At 33.4% G+C, this 18,429-nt stretch overlaps 2 protein-coding genes across 3 annotated transcripts in view; one reads left to right on the top strand and one right to left on the bottom strand.

The window, feature by feature from the left end:
• Positions 1-126: 126 nt before the first annotated feature.
• Positions 127-18,429, bottom strand: part of LOC126848966 (follistatin-related protein 5-like) — a 38,971-nt gene continuing 20,668 nt past the window's right edge. For both annotated transcript variants that reach the window (XM_050590382.1, XM_050590384.1), the window contains exons 2-17: positions 11,281-11,382; positions 9,747-9,882; positions 8,624-8,857; positions 7,296-7,477; positions 6,622-6,756; positions 6,272-6,404; positions 5,540-5,700; positions 4,924-5,047; positions 4,270-4,563; positions 4,000-4,121; positions 3,782-3,919; positions 3,491-3,706; positions 3,113-3,263; positions 2,800-3,000; positions 2,521-2,667; positions 127-2,395 (exon numbers count right to left, since the gene is read on the bottom strand). In XM_050590382.1, coding sequence (XP_050446339.1) covers positions 2,166-2,395; positions 2,521-2,667; positions 2,800-3,000; positions 3,113-3,263; positions 3,491-3,706; positions 3,782-3,919; positions 4,000-4,121; positions 4,270-4,563; positions 4,924-5,047; positions 5,540-5,700; positions 6,272-6,404; positions 6,622-6,756; positions 7,296-7,477; positions 8,624-8,857; positions 9,747-9,882; positions 11,281-11,382 — 2,706 coding nt within the window. In that variant the 3' untranslated portion in view covers positions 127-2,165. The remainder of the gene's footprint in view (positions 2,396-2,520; positions 2,668-2,799; positions 3,001-3,112; positions 3,264-3,490; positions 3,707-3,781; positions 3,920-3,999; positions 4,122-4,269; positions 4,564-4,923; positions 5,048-5,539; positions 5,701-6,271; positions 6,405-6,621; positions 6,757-7,295; positions 7,478-8,623; positions 8,858-9,746; positions 9,883-11,280; positions 11,383-18,429) is intronic.
• LOC126849003 (hemolymph lipopolysaccharide-binding protein-like) lies at positions 13,342-16,200 on the top strand. The gene is made up of 3 exons (XM_050590455.1): positions 13,342-13,549; positions 13,794-14,333; positions 14,578-16,200. The coding sequence occupies exons 2-3, from the start codon at positions 13,851-13,853 to the stop codon at positions 14,872-14,874; spliced, it is 780 nt and encodes a 259-aa protein (XP_050446412.1). The 5' UTR covers positions 13,342-13,549; positions 13,794-13,850; the 3' UTR covers positions 14,875-16,200.

Raw genomic sequence — 18,429 nt, 5'->3', positions numbered from 1 at the left:
AGAAACGAGAAGATTTTGCTCATGAATAGCGAAGTATTGCGCTTATCTGATATTCCTTCGTTAAGTGAGAAAACATGGAGGGTTATAAAGCGAGATAGAATATTAAACACATTTTATGAAACGCAATTACGTTTATGGATTATTTATTAAATTAGTTATATATTGCAATTTTATTACAAGATACTAATCGCAGTTCAACATGCGCCCGTATCAGCGCAGCATCGATATAATACTGATGTTTCACGTGCGGATTACTATATAAATTGTTTTGATATACTATGTTGTAACTTTATTATATATGTATGTATATACGCGCAATCAGAAACGGTTTTCAAAGTTTTATTTATTGTAAAACCAACTCGTGGGAGGAGAGGTTTCTCACGTTTCTTTTTCTTTTTTTTCTGATATAAAAGAACCTTACTATCGCCGTCTTACAATTTTTTCATAAGACGCGAATCTAGCAGACTTGGCCTTCTAATCTCTACAATGAATTCTCTTGGACTAATTGTTACTAATGGTATCCTAAGGTAATCACACATTTTTATCGAAATACATATAATAACATACATAATTTTTTTATTCTATGCAAAATAATGTACAGCAGATGACAGTTAAATGCACTTGCAACAAAAGGCCTACAACTAGCATTCTAGTATGATGTTTAATCTAAACAATACAGATATAAAATCGTTTTGTATATTTATGCGTGCAGAAATATAGCGATTAGCAATTTAAACAAAATATAGTAAATAAATAATAGAAACAGATATAAATTATGTGCGCCCATTTAGAAAAGAATTTTTTAATAGTATATATTTTTCGTAATCGGCCATTCTTACGAGTGCATCTGTTCTACTCAATGCGCTGTACATTTAATAATAGCTTGTTTATTCTTTTATATTTGTTATGTTTACGTTATATATAGCGTTTCGTTATGTTTCTCATTTTTCTATTATAGCCATCTCATTGTCCTTTGTTTCCTATAATTCATTATTCTCACATACTCAACTTTATGACACGCGTAATGTTTTCATCTTCTCTAGATAAATATTTTCAGAACGAATGTATCGTATCTAGATAAAAGATTGAAAGTTTTAATACAGATAGATCTTAAGCTTTGATACAGATATGCAAGAGAATGATACATTCTCCTATCGTCGCTTTTTTTTAATCATTACGAATAAATGTAGAGATCATTTTTTAAGCATTTGCAAAAATCAAAGTTTGAAATTCTTGAAAATATATTGATTTTTGATTGAGATTATTCATGTGCATTAGAAGAGTGATGCAAATTAAGGAAACAGCAACTATGTCCGCAACATAATACATATTGAATATTTTGACAGTTGATATTTGATATGTATTGATAACAATGTGCATATATTATTTTCATTAATTATTACGAATTCTAAAAATGTGGATTATTTTACAAAAGATTATGAAATTAATTTATTTCACTCGAATAACGCATAAAAAACAATTTTCATTAATTTATTCGGATTATTTTATATAGTGGAGTGTGTTGCGTGATAAGAATTGTTCTTCTGTGACGTTCTGAATTTTTTTATTCTTTTAAATTAACGATTAGTTTAAAAACTATAATTTTTTTTCAATATTTTATATCCACTCTTTCAATATTTTATTTGAATTAATATTTTGATTATACATAAAATTAAATAATTTAAAACGTTAATGTGTAACAATTATATACATGTTATATTTTTTTCGAGTACGCATTGATTTATTAATTAATACTTGGTTTATTAATTAAAAAATATATGAGAATAGGAATTAAAATTATAATATATAAACTTTTATATATTAATTCGTGATATAAATTAAAAATATGATTATAAATATAATATAAAAATCACAATCTAATACATTTTATCTTTTATCTCGTTACATTTTGTTTTGAAATAGTGTTGCTGTTTTCTTTTCAAATATGATATAATCATAATGCGGAAATGCCTGTGCGATACATTCATTATGAAAATTAATACTTAGGGAAGATGAAGGCACTCTTGACACCGTCGTTGATCTCTACATATATTTTTTAATTTCATCTAAAATTTCTCGATATTGATTTTGGTACCCACTCGATCCCTATATGTTCAATTTATATACGTATGTCTCGTATTGTCGTTGTCGCGTAGCTACGTTCGTTAACGCAGTGAAACAGTAAACCAAACAATCGCGCCGGGATGTATAAGGCCACCAATCTCGCAATTCACCGTGCGGGTCTCACCGTTGAGAACAAAGAGTGCCTGGTTGGACGGGCTTACCATGTATCGACCAAATATACCGCTTTGTATTATAGGTCTATTCGGATTGCCCCATTTGGTCAGGTGTGGTGGTGTTGCCTTTCCTACACCTGTTATCATTTCCACTTTGCCTGTAAAATCATATGTGCGTGTTAGGTTTCTATTTAATCAGTTTATAAAAGAGTAATGGGATGAATAGTCTTGCATTCTTTAGGGAAATTGAAAATCAAAATTTTCGAATAAAGTTACATCTCACCGGTAGTCAAGTCTAGGAAGAGAATATCTTCTTTGTCTATTGATGAGGCGTATATATCGTAACTATGGGTCGTCTGCGACGGATAGAAAGCGATATCGCTGATATTTAAAGTCGTTTTTACATCGAATGCGAATTTTAATCCGTTTGCTGAAAAAATATAGATAATATACAATTTCTTTTCATAATATACATATGATAATTATCAAATTTTTCGCAATATTTTGCTTCCTCATCTTTTTTTTATCTGAATAATAGAAAAATATGGAAAATATATATTACGCAATATCTCCTGTACTACAAGAGTGACACCGGTGTCCTGCTTGTCGAGAGTGACCAGATATCTGGAATCAGGAGAGATCGCTGGTTTCCCCAGGATATTCGGTTTATGAGCAAGAACGCTATCAGTAAGATAGTCCAACAACACTTGACCAGTCGGACGACCGGTGATCGGCTCTTCGCATCCCAATATCACGAAACCGTCTAGAACGAGATGAACCGATAGATTCAAGCCCAAGAATCAGATGAGCGGAATCCGAAGAAAAAATACGAAAGAAAAAAATTAAAATAAAATGAAAAGTATTATATTGCGTACACAGATCAGAAAATTCCACGCTTGTTGGCACGCAGTTATAGCTTGCCAAGTTGACAGTACGAGTGTATCTCATGTTGGCCAGGTCGAGCTTATACATGCCGTGCTGACTCGTATGGGTCACGTAACCGTATTTGAATGTATGTTTCGTATCCTACGGAATAATAGTTTATAATATAAAAAATAACTTTATATATATATATATATATATATATATATATATATATATAATATATACTTTAAAATTTTATATGCATGATGCAAATCAAAATTAATCAAACAATTCATTGATGAAAGAAAGATTCATTTGAGGTAATTTTAAATCTGTTATCTACATAATATAATATTGAAAAACGAAGATTTTTGTGAGAGTAAACGTACTCGCAGCTGTGGAATATATAGGCCTTTCACGAGATCGAATTGCGCATCAATCGGCTCCGGTCGTACGGTATGGTGTTTCTTTCGTTGGGCAGCTTCCTTAATTATCTGTACGGTCTTGACGCCAACGTTCATCTCGCTCCTCCAATTCAATATCCAGACGTAATCGAGATTCTGTACGTACCACAGATCCACAGGATTCTTGTCCGTAGCCACTACCTGTGTAATCACATCGAAATTATTCCATGACGTCTGCGACGATGTAATTGATAATGAAAGAGGAATATTGCGTACATCGATTATCATCATCTGCACCTCGCTAATTACAAGCACGCGATTCTTCTCCGGTTGGCTAACGTATACGTATCTATTAGCGACGTTTATGGCACGTCCCCAGGAACAAGGAACATTTTTCGGTCCGCAGACATATTCCTGTAAAAGGAGAGGAATACGTGAAAGATTGAGCGAAGAAAAAAATGATAAAAAACAAGGCGGAATATATGATTTTGCACCTGAGTGCCGGGTATGATGTCTGTGGATCGAATTTCATGCAACGAGTGACAGGTAGACGGCTCGTATACCAAGATACCCCATTCGTGAAAGGAGAAGAATCTGCGTTCCTCTTCTGTCGCAACTGTAATTAAAAAAATTCCACATCGATTAAAGATGAAATAGATCAGAATTATAATCGATAATATTACATTATTTTAATGACGATGATTAATTATTGGTGAATCAATGTAACGAGTCTTTATTAGAGCAAGAGACTATTTTTCACTCACTTGGTGTAGGTTGCTCCTGAATCACTAGACTGCTAATGTCTCTCGTAACTCCCCCAGCACTTGTCGCTTCGCACATGTAGGCACCGGTGTCGGCATAATCGACCTTTCTGACTAGCAACTTGGTGCCATTGCCAATCACCTCGTACTTGTCCGGCCGATCCTCGCTCAGGGGTTTATCATTCTTCAGCCATCGTACTCGTGGAAGAGGCTCGCCTACCACATGACACTTCATCTTTGCCGCTCCTTTCGGCCGTTTGGATTGAAATTGTGGTGTCACCTTGACCTCAGGTACAGCTGAGGAACAGAGACAGAGAGATGTGTTTATGTTAATTTTGATTAATTTCAACAGGGAAAAAAAGTAAATTATTTTCTTTCGTTGATTAATAATATTTTATTATGTTCTAGATGATGACATCCTTTCTGCAAGCAATAAAAGTAATAAGAAAGAATAAAAGACAAGCAGCAGTCGCGGAAAACAATGAGAAAGCAATTGTACGGAGTATCGACTTGAAGCTAAAATGAGATGAAATTATAAAAAGAATTAATTATATAGTTTATCAACTAAATTTTTTCATTTTTTTTATTAGCAGGATGAAGATCTAAAATGATTCAAAATCTATCTTATCTTATATTTCTTCTTCCTGAAAAACTTACTGTAAATAGTGAGCATATGAGTTTGCACCACATCTTGATTTCTGAGAGCGTGACATGTGTAGTTACCAGCATATTCCAACTGCACGTTTGTCAGATAGAGACTACCGTCGTTGAATACGCGAATCTATAAAAAAGTTCTTCCGTATTATTTTAATTCTCTCAAGATATTAATACAACTTTTTTTTATCATAAAGAATAATATCGGTTTGCTAAACTATTATGTCAATTTTTCTAATTATTACTTAAAAATAAGCAAAAATTTTGATTTTATTTTCCAAATTCTTTGGAAAAACGTAAAATATAAGAATATATAATAAGAGAGAGAAAAATATCTTTCAAGTCCAAAAATTATTTATTAAAAAATAAAATTGTGTATATATATATAATATATATGTATACATATACGCAATATATACACTTTTACTTTCTTTAATAAATATTTTTATTATTAAATTTATTAAAAAAAATAGAGATTTATAAAATAAAAATAAAAAATGCAAATATATATATATATTTGCATTTTTTATTTTCAGATAGTGATCTCTCACAACCGATATTTTATGTGCCAAAGGTTAACAGCGAAGAATCGAATTGTCATTTGAGTGGAGAGATATACCTCCGGCTCGCTAAGGGTCTCCACATCCGTGCCATAACGTCTCCAGATCAGGGGCGGGGGTGGTGTTCCGGTGACATCGCACTTAATCTCCACGTTGTCACCTACTCGCGCGGATATGTGATTCACCTCGAGGGATTTGTCCAACGATACCACCGATACACCTGTCATCAGATTAGAATCGCCTTCGTAGGTATTACGTATGCGTATATATTTTGTATTTGGGCTAAATTGAATCGTATTCGCGCGATGCGCCGTTGCACAAACTTTGCATAATAATTCCTCGCGGTCGTTTATATGTATATACACATACATATATGTATATGTGCGCGATGGCACTCGCGCGTATAGTCTGTCTGACAATTTACGGTGATGCTATTGTCCGTGGACAATAGCGTTCCAGGGAGACCATTATAACGTGGATTAGCATAAGAAAATTACTCGCCCATGATTAATCGCTACGCCAAACCGAACTAACCGCGAGGATAAGATCATTCTGTAACATAATAGTTTGACATCTCGCGAGCGATGGTGAGATATAAAAGTTATGAAAAATTTTGCAGGGATTCGTTTTTTAAATTAAAAACAAAAATGGTTTGAGGGATTAAATTAATTGTAATGCATTTATGCAATTAAAACATAATTATATATTATTTTCTTTTATCGTCGGCTTGCAAAATCCTCGGTAAATCCCACCGTGATGAACGACCAACGAATCGCAGATACGGTACTTACTGTAAAGCTTGCTGAAGGCCATGTAAAACTCGTTAACGTTCAATCTGCTATCACCGTCGGTGTCATCGTAGCTGATCATATGGCTCAGATTGCATCCCGCGCATAATTCCTCCATGTTCTCTTCCTCGGCGATCTGAATGTTCGAGAGAATTTAAGCGGGATTATTCGCGGGACGGTAGCGGGACGATAGGATGGGAAGAGATATCGCGTTACTGCCGTTAAAGTAATGGCCATCGCATAAATTTCATCGCGAGCGCGTGCATCTCTTTCAGTTTATTTAAAAGTCGGGAGAAAACGCGCTAATGAAGAAACACTCTATATACGGAAAAATACATCCAATGCTAAATCACCTGTTCGAGCTCCTCTCGCTCCAAATTACCGTCATTGTTTCTGTCGTAGTGAGAGAACATGATGCTGACCAAGTATTCCTTACTGTGATTATCTTCGGCCATTAATCTCGCGTGGTTATACAGAAGCAAATTGTCCTACGACAAATAAACAAAATGATGGTCTAATATAATATTTTTTTATCAAATTTAGATAGAAATATAATTAAAAGATGGGAAATATAATTAAAAATTGTTATTATAGATACGCTCAATTTTTTTTTCTGCGTGAAAAAATCTCGATTGAATTACAATAAATTAGAGAAAACATAATTTATAAATCTGTAATTTATAAACTTTGTCATGTGTTTAAGAAAAATATTTATAAATCGTTTTTAACTTGAATATTTTAAAGTTATTATTAAATTTAAAAAAATATTTACTTATTAAATAATATAATTTAATAATTAAATAAAATAATTTATTAAATAAATCGTTTTTAACTTGAATATTTTAAAGTGATTATTAAATTAAAAAAATATTTATTTATTAAATATAATTAAATTTAATTTTATATATATATATTTATCTATTTGTAATTCAAGAAGATAAGAAGAGTATCTTTCGTCGAGAAATCCTTATTAAATATTTTTTTCACGTTTTATATTGAAGATTATGGGATGAAATCGATGACATACTTTCATAATTTCGTATTCTTGTGCCGAACACTTCTCGATACCGTGACTATTCTTTTGCGGGATCGATATGCTTGCTGGATGATGCTTGATCTTATTCTTGGACTTGGTGTACAGGATGTTCTTACTATCGGACGAGGCGTGATATGAAAAGAAATCCTTCCGTGCTTGCGCGCTGTAATTACCTGGAAATGCCGGAACTACATTCTATCATAAACTTTGAGTTTTCGTAATGTAACGACATTTTCTTTTCTTCTCGCTACAACTCTCTTAACAAACTGTGCGGCTGCCATAAATTAATAGAAAAACTTCTAAGTTATTATTGAGTTTGTAACGAAAGCAAAGTTTTATAAGTTTGCTAAAGATCGTGATTTCTCTTTAAAGTAAATAACAAATTCTATAACAAATAAAGTAAATAATAAATTCATAACGGAAGCTAAAAGTATCGGCAAAGACATTTGGCTGATCCGTATTTCATGAATTTGATAAGATTTGTTTAAATCTCACGCATGTTTAATTACGAGAAGCTATATATATATATGAAATTATATTTGCACATTATTAGCAGAGATTACACTAAAAGCCACAATTAATCTACATATATTAGCTAATGTGTATTAACACATTTCAGTTTAAAATATTCGAATTTTACTTTGTTAACTGGCAATTATGATCTAAAAGGGGGATAATGGTATATTAATTGATTTATTCATCCGATATTAAGCTTGAGCTCTGACAATTTTTGCTAAGTATAATTGAATTAAATAGACAATCTAATCTTTGATAATTAATGAAGTTAAATAGACCGAGAGGTAAAATTAAATAGACAATTCAGTGCACAGAGGTCGATAAACTCCAGCGTTCGTCCATTTCGTTGAAACTTGAAATATAATAGAGAATCTATTTTGCATCAAATAAAAAAATTAGCTCTTCTTTTTCCATATTTTGTTCTCGCTAGGAATTTAAACAAATACAGATTTTTAATATATAATAGAATTGAATATTGCAAATCGCTCTTTCTTTAATGATCTTATTGGAAATTAAATATTTTAAGAGAATTAAAGAATATATATTTGCGGAGAGCCTGACTTATTGTTGTTAAAATAGAACGACATACAAAAACTCCTATCTTTACTCGTTAGGATTATTAAAGAAAAGCAGCCGAAAAATATTGCTACAATATTTCGCTACAATTTTTCTAAGAAGATTCCAATGTTGCGACAATATTTCTGCGCAGCATGCCTCTATCTCTTTCTCTCATCTGTGCTGTATGAGATGAGAGAGTAAGAGAGTCGTGGGCTGCACTGTCAGTCCGAAACGCACGTGCTCACCATTGCTCAGGCATCTGGAGAGCCTCCGCGTGGTTAACGGCATGCCGGCGTTGCAGGCAACCCGATGCAGCTCGCAGCGATTGGCATAAATTCTGCCGTTGCTCGCGCAGATCGGTCGATGCCGTCGCGTGCATCTTCGAACGCAGACGCACGCGGCAACGATCTTGTCGCCGTTCACGGAAACTTGGCACTCTCTTCCCGCGCCGCAATACTTCTCCAGGCACGGATTGCCAGCTGAAAGAAACGACGGGAAATATTCGCGCATCTATTCGCGGGTACATTCTTGCGAGATATGGGTTTTTGGTTCAATAGAAAAAGAGAGAGAGAGAGAGAGAGAGAAAGTGATACGCACTCTCTTTTACGCGGGGGCGCGAATCGTTTCCCGTATGTTACGAGATATGCGCGCGATTGATGGATTGCATTTACATATCTTACATATGTGAATATATATGCGCGAAAGTGGAATATCTCTCGCTCACACTGCAAATTCATGATAAAATTGCCAATCATTCCCGGTAAGGCGGACCACTCTATCTTGTTGCAATAAATCATCCCCTTGCGCGTCAAATCGCACTTTGAGACTATTATTGTAACTGCCGAATCATTTCAGGATATATGCCCACACTATTCTTTTTCCGCTTTGCGTTACGAGACAATATTATCGTCCCATGATCGATGACACGGGCAGATAGTGAATTCTTTCAGAAAATAAATATTTGAAAATTACCCTAGTGTTATTTCAAAAATGTGATAATTTTGCATTTTATTTTTAACGTGTAATGTATATTGCGTCTATGATAAAAAATACTGCATTACAAACGATGCGTTATAAAAAAAAAATTGTCCAAATATGTTTCAATTGTTTTGCTTGTCATTCTTTTTTTATTCGCATTACGATGCGAGCATTTCTCATTGCCTTATCATGTGCCCGTTTTTTGTCGTTATTGCGAGTTTATTGGTCATAGGAATGGTGTTTTATGCAATTTTGACGCTATACAAGCTGATTTAATAACGGCACAAGAATGTACGTGTGCATCTCGCTGTGATCGCAGTTTGATTAAACTTCCCAAATGGGGCAAATTACTAATTAACATACACGCGGAGAGATTTAACTATTACTCACTGTTACGAGCGTGCCAGTACTCCGAATCTGTTGTGGATGCATCGTCTATCGAGGTCGACGTTGTGGATCGAATTCCTCCCGTGCTCAGCGATACGCCATTATCGTTGTCCGCCGTAAAATAACGATATCTCGAACGCTGAAAATGATGAATGTCAGAGGTATGAAATATAAATTATGTATATATTTGTACGAGAGACAATCTCATAAGAATGTTGACGAATCATATTTTTCTAGTATCCTTTAGAATAGCATGTAAAAGATTACGATAACGTCCAACAAGTTTTCAGGATACTATGATACATGCTTATACAATAATAAAATAAATAAAAATAATAAATAAATAAGAGAAAAATTAAAGGATTATAAATAACTTGTTTTGAAAAAATCGTGTTTATACTTTTACTTTATGCTTATTATTAATTACAATAACGTTTACTGCAGAGTCTAAGATGCTTAATGTTGAGCGTTAATTCATCTACTTTTCACAAAGATAACTCTTTCAACAACACAATTTTGCGAATCTAGAGTCGGAAAATCAAGAGCGCATTCAGCAAAGTCGCGAAGCGTTTTCCGCGGGAAGTTAATGGTCCGTGGATATTTCACAGAGACGTAAAGCTCCTTTCTGCGTTGTCGGTGCAGCTCGCATTATTCATCGTCGACAATTGAGGTGGCTTCAAGTCGCCGGAAGTTGTCCGATGCGCGGGAGAGGAGGGGGAAGCGGTTACGCGGTTTCCGGATCGGATTACACGAGTATCGAACCAGCCAAGGGACGGCCAGTCTCATTCAGGTAAATATGACGCAATGTCAATGTACACGGATAACACCGGGAACGGCGAGGATCGCGAGATCACGCTGCCGGATGATGCGAGAGATTTGCTTGATGGACCGGCGCCAAGAGAAAATCCGTTACGCGCAAGAAGAGTATATTCATCTAGCGGTCATCTAGCTCTCGGACAGAAGGTTTATGCGAGTAATAATGTTCGCGAGGGAGAGAACACGGTGAGAGAGTACAGCGGAGACGTGAGAGATTTGTATAATCGGACGATAACTTGTGTCGCGACTTGGAACAAAAGCGCTTTGCCGGGGAAAATCTAATTCTAGTCACTAATCTTCCGTCCGCTCCTCTTTTACGAGAGATCTTGGATATAAAATTAAAATATAACATTAATTATTTCTCTTTCCACGAGATTTATCTCGTTTATCGCAAATCGTTTTTTTATTAAAGAGGGAATTATTAAGAATCGCGATTATATGATGGTAGAAATGAAAGAAAGTTAATTAAAACTAATTGTAGTAATTATGTATAATGATTTGAGTTGCAAGATTGGATAAGAAAAAATCTTATTAATTCTTTGATTAGCGAATTGCCTTCTGACTTGAAAATTACTCAATTTCTCAATCTTTTCATGCTCTCTGTGATTTAATTAAAATTATTTTAAAGATTTTGATCGTTCTATTTGTATGATTGTTTATAAATCTACTTTAATAAAAGTACACAATATGTTAAGATTAATAGAAAAGTTCATGTGCTTACTTTGTATCGAAGTATATCGGAACCAAGTGCCGGGGCGATATAGGGCGAGATGATTGAAAGCAACAGGAGATAGAAGGTCGCGAGGCAGGACTTTAGTCGCATCTGAAAAATATATCAAAAATTATATTACATATTTTGCTTTATTTTTTTTTATATTATTTATTTTCATGCTATTATTTCTTGGAATAAATAAAAGGGATACCCTAAGAACGTAGCTTCTAATAAAGATACCATACAAAAATAACTTAAGGGGGCATAACCGTTTGAAACCTCGAAAAATGAGTACATTTTCTAGATTTATTTTGCAGCGCAACAACTTGATAAAAATTTTTAATTTTTTTTACAATATTATTAACGACTTAAAAATTTTTAGCTTAAAAAACATAAAAATGTCCGCCGATCATATCCGAAATCGAAAATACAAGTTTTTTTTACATATTAATAGCTATCTGCTATCCAAACGTTTTCTCAAAATTTAAAAAAATAAAAAAATGGCGACGTATTGAAAAGTTTCATTTTTTTGAGTCTATCTTTTTTTTGTTTATAGCAAAAAATGAAGAATTGGATTTGGAAAAGGGCTTTGTTAACAGATGCGGAATCTTATTAGAAACCCACATGCAAAATTTGAAGTCTATTTATCGAACGTAGCACAAAGGATTCATGCATACCGTGCATGAAAATATAAATTTGCTAATATTCGCATAAATTTAAAAGAAAATTTTTTAAATTAAAAAATTTTATTTAAGTTTTTATTTAAGTTTATTGTATTAATATTGTAAAAAAATTAAGAGTTTTTATTAAGTCATTACGCCGCAAAAAATTTAAAAAATATACTTATTTTTCGAGACTTCAAATGGATATGCTATTTGAATTAATCTAATATAGATTATTCGATTGATAATTTTAAGAAAGGAATAGAATTCATTGCAATCGACTAAAAGTAAATTTAATCTAGGAAAATAAAAAATAAAAAACTCATTTTTATTTTCTATTCTCAAGATTTCCTCTATATAAATACATGGTGTATTTTCTCTCGCAATTTCTCTCCAATGATTAAATTTCAGATTCAAGTCGAATGATTGTAAAGCAGACAAAAGAGGCAGGATGCAAGCATACAATCGAATAAAATATTTTATCTGAAATTTAATAGAGCACGAACAAAAGTTATAGTACTTTTTTAAATTATCTAACTGCTGGTAATTTATGTTCTTTTGATCCAGCGTTAAAGCCACCAGCACTTTCAATAGATATCGTGCCACGAAAAGAAAGGGTAAAGGGGGAATCGCTGTGATTCTATATGCCTGGAAATTCACAGTGCTATATTACGGAGACGTTTACACGGTAGAGGTTGGCCCATCTTAAATCTTCCGATTAACTTCGACCCTGCCTAGTCTATTATTTTATTCCAAGCAACGCTTGGAAATTTACCATAAGAATGGCATTCGTATACGATTTATAAAATATCGTATTTTTGTATTATTAACGATAAGAACGCGAAAATATATATCAGGTTGTCATAACTGGCATCATGTTATGTAAGAAATATTTTGATTGCAAATCGCTGTGAATATTTTTTATTATAAAATAATGATATATATATATATATATATATATATATATATATATATATATATATTTGGAAGAAATTCGTGTAAATATTGTTCAGAAAAAGTTTTATAAAATAGAAATATTTGAATAATATTTGTAATATTATAATTATTTAAAATCTTCATCTCTTTCATCTTGCCGAAAAAATATTGACAAAGTGAAAAACACGAAATGAAACACGTTTGAAAAGTCATTTCGAATTACTTCATTAGATCTCTTATGTATTGAAGATATATTTTTACTTTGTCAAGGAACTTAGCGGAGAGATTCCTTTCCGAGTATTCGGTTTAATTTGATTTTTTGCAGACAGATGTGAGGCAGAAGATGACTCGAAGACTTTGAGGCCCATCGTTTGTGAACCACTGCTGTCAGACCTTGAACGATTGTTGATGATAAAACACAGCAGTATTTTTGGTCGGGTCATTTAGTCTTCCTCGGATGTCGGCTGTTGGGTAGGGAGATAGAACACAAGAGCCTCTTAGTTCTTCTCCGATCCTGGTTTGGTAAACACGTGTTCCTTCATACAAAGATTTCGAGTTGAATATAGATTTTGAGGTGGATGCTGTGCGAAGATTTCATGCGGAGATTCGTGATTTAATTCCGAAACGTGATAATCGTTAATAAACGACTCGAACGACTTATCTTCTACTAGCTTTTTAAGGTTTGTTTAATCATATTATAATTCTCATTGTTTGCGGTTTTTACAATACTTTTTCTTTGCTTGTATTAATATATTTTTCTATATATATATACATATACATATATTTATGTATTTATTTATTTATTACGATGTCATTTTAATCATTCACTTTTGCCATATCTTACTCTAAACTATTATAAATTGTTTGACATTTCTTTTATCATGTGAAAAGTATTTTCTCTCGAAGTTTAATGATCGGTCGCAGATCCCGGAGGAGTACTGGCAGATCGATCTTTAGAAGAGCGACAAATTCACGGCAAGAATGACAGCATACTTTTTACTCGTCGGTTGCATCGCGCTTCTCGGCGTTTTTGAGAAGCCGTTCATCTCAGCCGCGCCGTCTGCAAATAGCTCTCTCGAAAAGACCACGACTGTTCCCGACAGCGTGAACTTGAACGAGGATGCGCAGGACGAGAGCATCAATAATAATCCCGAATCCGCCTGTCCGTGCTTGACGTCGACGGTCAATAGTACGTCGACAATCCCCGGACAATCGGACTGGTTGACGCAGCAACGGCGCCAGCATCTCGAGCAGTTCTACAGCCAGAACATGATGGTCCACGGCATGTTGTGCACGTGCAACGTCGCCCTACGTGGTGCCCCGGTACGGGACGATTATCATTACACGGTGGGTATCGGCGCCCACAAGATCCATACGAGGGCCGCCACGTGGAACGATGCGAGAAAGTTGTGCAACGAGGAGGGCGGCCACCTCGCCATCGTCAATTCCATCGCCGAGGAGCACGTAAGAGTAGTTAAATCCGATCGCGAATATTATTATCGCTCTCACCTGATATATCTGATACCTCTATAACTTCCTTCGAACCTACGAAACTTTCGAAAGCGTATCGAGTAACATAGTTTACATAAGACGTAAGGAATATCTGGATTAGAGTATCGTATCTCTATTGAGATCCATACGATGTCATCTTGATGCACACGCTTATCGTTTTATCAATCAAACTAATCCGTTATCGTTCCGTTTTCAGGTACTAATGGAGATATTTAATCGTTCCGGACTGGTCAAGGGCGCCGCGTATCCCGACGAGGCTTTATTGGGTATACACGATCTTTACAAGGAAGGCGAGTGGGTCACGTTGCAGGGCGATTCTCTTGCGAAAACCGGTTACACCAGGTGGAGCGATAAGTGGGGCGGACAACCCGACAACGGAGGTGGAAAACAACACTGCGGCGCTTTAATGAAAGAGGGTGGCATGGACGATGTCGCGTGCGACGTCCCATTTCCATTCCTCTGTGAACTTCCGCTGATGCACGCTTTACATTGAAAAAGAAAGAATCTCGGCGAGGTTCCACCGTACAGGGATTAAGCATCGCTCGCATAAGGTTTACACGCTCTTGCCATGTGCAACGTCGTATCGCGGTCTCTTATAGTAGCATACAGCTGCATTATGCAGACATCATCTTCACGAAGGTGTTCTTTCTTTTTTTAATGCGCAGTTTTTCCTTTGTTCTCTCTCTGCAAAACGTGCGCTGTATCGTCTCTAAGAACTTCGTCCACCTAACTTTCTTTCTGTCTTCTCTCTCTACGAAAGGACATCCGCCCATGAAATGTTTCGACTGTCTTTATGTATACATTGTCTTCTTCTATGTATTCATATAAAAAATCTTTTTCCCAGATTCTTTTTTTTTAATTTTTTCAAAATCTCTAAAATATGTTCGCCCTTTTTCTTTTTCTTATGCTAACGAGCAAATGAATACATTGTCGATGTTAAAAGCGAATTCTAATTAAATTGCTCGCTTACAGCACAGTCATATTCTCTCGAAGTTTAAACCTTGGAAGTTTCTCTGCGCTGTAATATAACGATACTATTACGCATTAAATTACGTCGCATGAGCACCTTCGAGAATATTGCGTTACAGCATCAACAATGTAGTCGTTGCAGCGCAATCATTACGCGAACGATAAATTAAACATCAACGACGCGACCACTTTGCGTTATCACTTTATTCGTGTTGCGTGTTACAAATTCGATCGATATCTCAGTCCAAATTTCTTCTCTTCACGATAGTTTTATATTTCGTGTGTTGTACGACCAGAATATAACTTAGGTATCGTTGCGATTTATGTTTAGGAGAAATATAAAGTTATGTGTTTCGGAGAATAAAGAATTTATAGAGGCATCGATTGAGAGAGAAAGAGAGGGGGAGAGAAGGTGGAACAATGTAAACCGATATTGCGAGCGATGTAAGCCGTCGGTTTGTATTTATGGTGCAGCGGTAGAGCTAGAAGTTTTCGAGTTTGAGTTGGAACCCCGCTAAGTTACACCCGCGTGAAATTGAGAAGTACACGGAAAATGAAGACGAGGTTAATTTCAGATGCCGAAATCGTACTCGTGCTGAAATTTGTAACCATCGCGAGAGCGGACGTTGAATAGCGGATGGTATAATTTTCGTGTATTGCGTGAAATCAATCGGGATATTAATGCGAGCGGCATATTAAAATTATTATCGAGATTCGACGTGCATTTTATAATACCATTTTTTTTTTTTGCTATTCCAAGAACGCACAAGTCAATGTATCTTTTATACCTTGATATATTTTAGATAATTTTTTAATAACATTTTATATGCGAATAAAATAAATGATGCATTTGGATAATACCGATTTTCGTTTCCAACTTTTTTCTCATTACGTTTTGATTTTCAGAAGAGCGTTATTCTAACAAAATAACTCGTAATTTACCGCGAATTACTTTTATGAGTAATTTTTATAAATTTCCAAAGAATAACACTTAGAGAGAAATATGCTTAATTGTTATGTGACACTTTGATATAAATTTCCAATCAAGCGTAAATTTAAATTGTCCATTTGTAATTCATAAAATTTAGCTGTTTCCAATATTTGAAGTTGCTTGATTTATAAAGTTTATTTATTAACATAATAATTGTTCTTTTTTTTTTTAGAAAGGATAATTTTTTGATATTGAATTTCATCTAGGTATGCATTTTTATATAGAACATGTAAAATATTGTACAATACTTTTGCAAAATATAAAAGAATGTAATGTAAATATAAAAGAATGTAATATAAAATGAGATAATCTTTGCATAATGTCGAGCACAGAATATCGCATATTTTTTTTCTCGTGAGAGAAACATTCAAGGAGATTCAGAGTTTTTAAATGAGAAATGTTTAAACATTGTTAGAATTCTTCTATTTAATCTGCAGGCAAAAGCCGATTAATAAATGTGTGGCTTGAACAATCCGACAACTTGTGACCGACAATATTGCGGCACCCTGTTGCAGTTTGGCAGATTGCACGACTATGAGTGTATATAAGTCTGTTTCTACTCTTTATTAACGAAATCACTAATGAAGTGAGTTTTGTGGCAAAAACGTCAATTTAGTAAATCTCAACGAAATTGGTCCTTCTTTTATTAAATGCAGTTTCTTGCTACGTGAAAGTTTGCAAAAAGATAAGAAGTAATTTTTTCGAGAAAATTTTACTTGAACGTTTATTAACTTTACTCTCCCATCGCATAGTAACGTTTAACAATCTTTCCAACAGTCTTGCTAATAGCCTTAATTTTGATCAATTTTTTAAATTTAATATTTAACGAAAGTATTTTATCGATAATTTTTGAGCAATTAAAGAATTTGTAAATATAAATCAATCATATATAATTATACTCTAATTGATTTCATATAGATTCAACAGAATATTAATTTGAAATTTAATTCAAATATGTAATATTGAAAATACGAAAATTGTATTAAATTAAATAATGACATCTCCGGATTTTTTTTTTATTCAGAGAAAATCGATTTTAAATTAAGCAGTGATGATGAAACATGTATATGTTTGCTATTTGTATATTATTATATATTATGTATAATATGTTTTATTAATTATATCGGAAAGAAGTCATTTTTATATAAAACATGACATTTTCATCAAGATTTTTTCTCTGCGTAGATTGAACAAATTTCTTATTATATATAAAAATAATCGTGCTGCAAGTTTTATTGATCAAAACGCTTATATCCTATTCTTTTATGTAATGAATTAAATTTTTTCTTGATATCGTATAAATATAGAAATTTAATATCGATGTGCGTTCGAGATACGCAACATATGCAACTAGTTTCCGCTAGTTTCGCAGACGCGCACATTGCGTGTTCAAACCTCAAATTTTAATCGTAGAAAACACACCAAAAACATAGAAAAATGGATTTCAATCCATCATATCGTCAACTTACTTTACTGTCGTAATATCAGAGACGAGACGATGGAATAAAATTGCAATCAATATCTATATATTTACTCGCGAGCAATGTCGTCGCTCATCGTTTCACACGATTCACATTTAATAATGCTGGAGGTCGCTGTGGAAAACGTAAGTGAATTTTTTTATTTGTATTTTAAAATATGATCTTCGATCTTAGAGTTTACAGTATTTCTTATACGTGAAAATATAAATTTAAACTATCTATGTATATTTTTCAATTTTTAAAGTGATTTAATACGATGGCAATTAATTTTACATATAATTTTATATAGCTTTTATAATCTCAAATAATTATTTGTAATATATTTTATATTCCCATCATTTTTTCAATGCAGTTTTTATCTTGTTTTGAAATAAGTTATTTTTACATTTTATATATCATACATATATTATATAGGATGTATAAAAATTTTATCAATTTTCTAAAATTAGGTTACATAAAGTTTTTATTGTAATTTAATAATATATTAATAAATAAATTTAATAATATATTTAATAATATTTATTAATATATTTATTAACTATATATTATTTATTTATTAACATATTTATTAATATATTTAATAATATATTAATAAATTAATATATAG

This window comes from Cataglyphis hispanica, chromosome 4 (assembly GCF_021464435.1).
Source record: "Cataglyphis hispanica isolate Lineage 1 chromosome 4, ULB_Chis1_1.0, whole genome shotgun sequence".
Classification (NCBI taxonomy): domain Eukaryota; kingdom Metazoa; phylum Arthropoda; class Insecta; order Hymenoptera; family Formicidae; genus Cataglyphis; species Cataglyphis hispanica.
The sequence above is the reverse complement of the archived record's forward strand: the minus strand, read 5'-3'. Positions and strand labels throughout refer to the sequence as shown.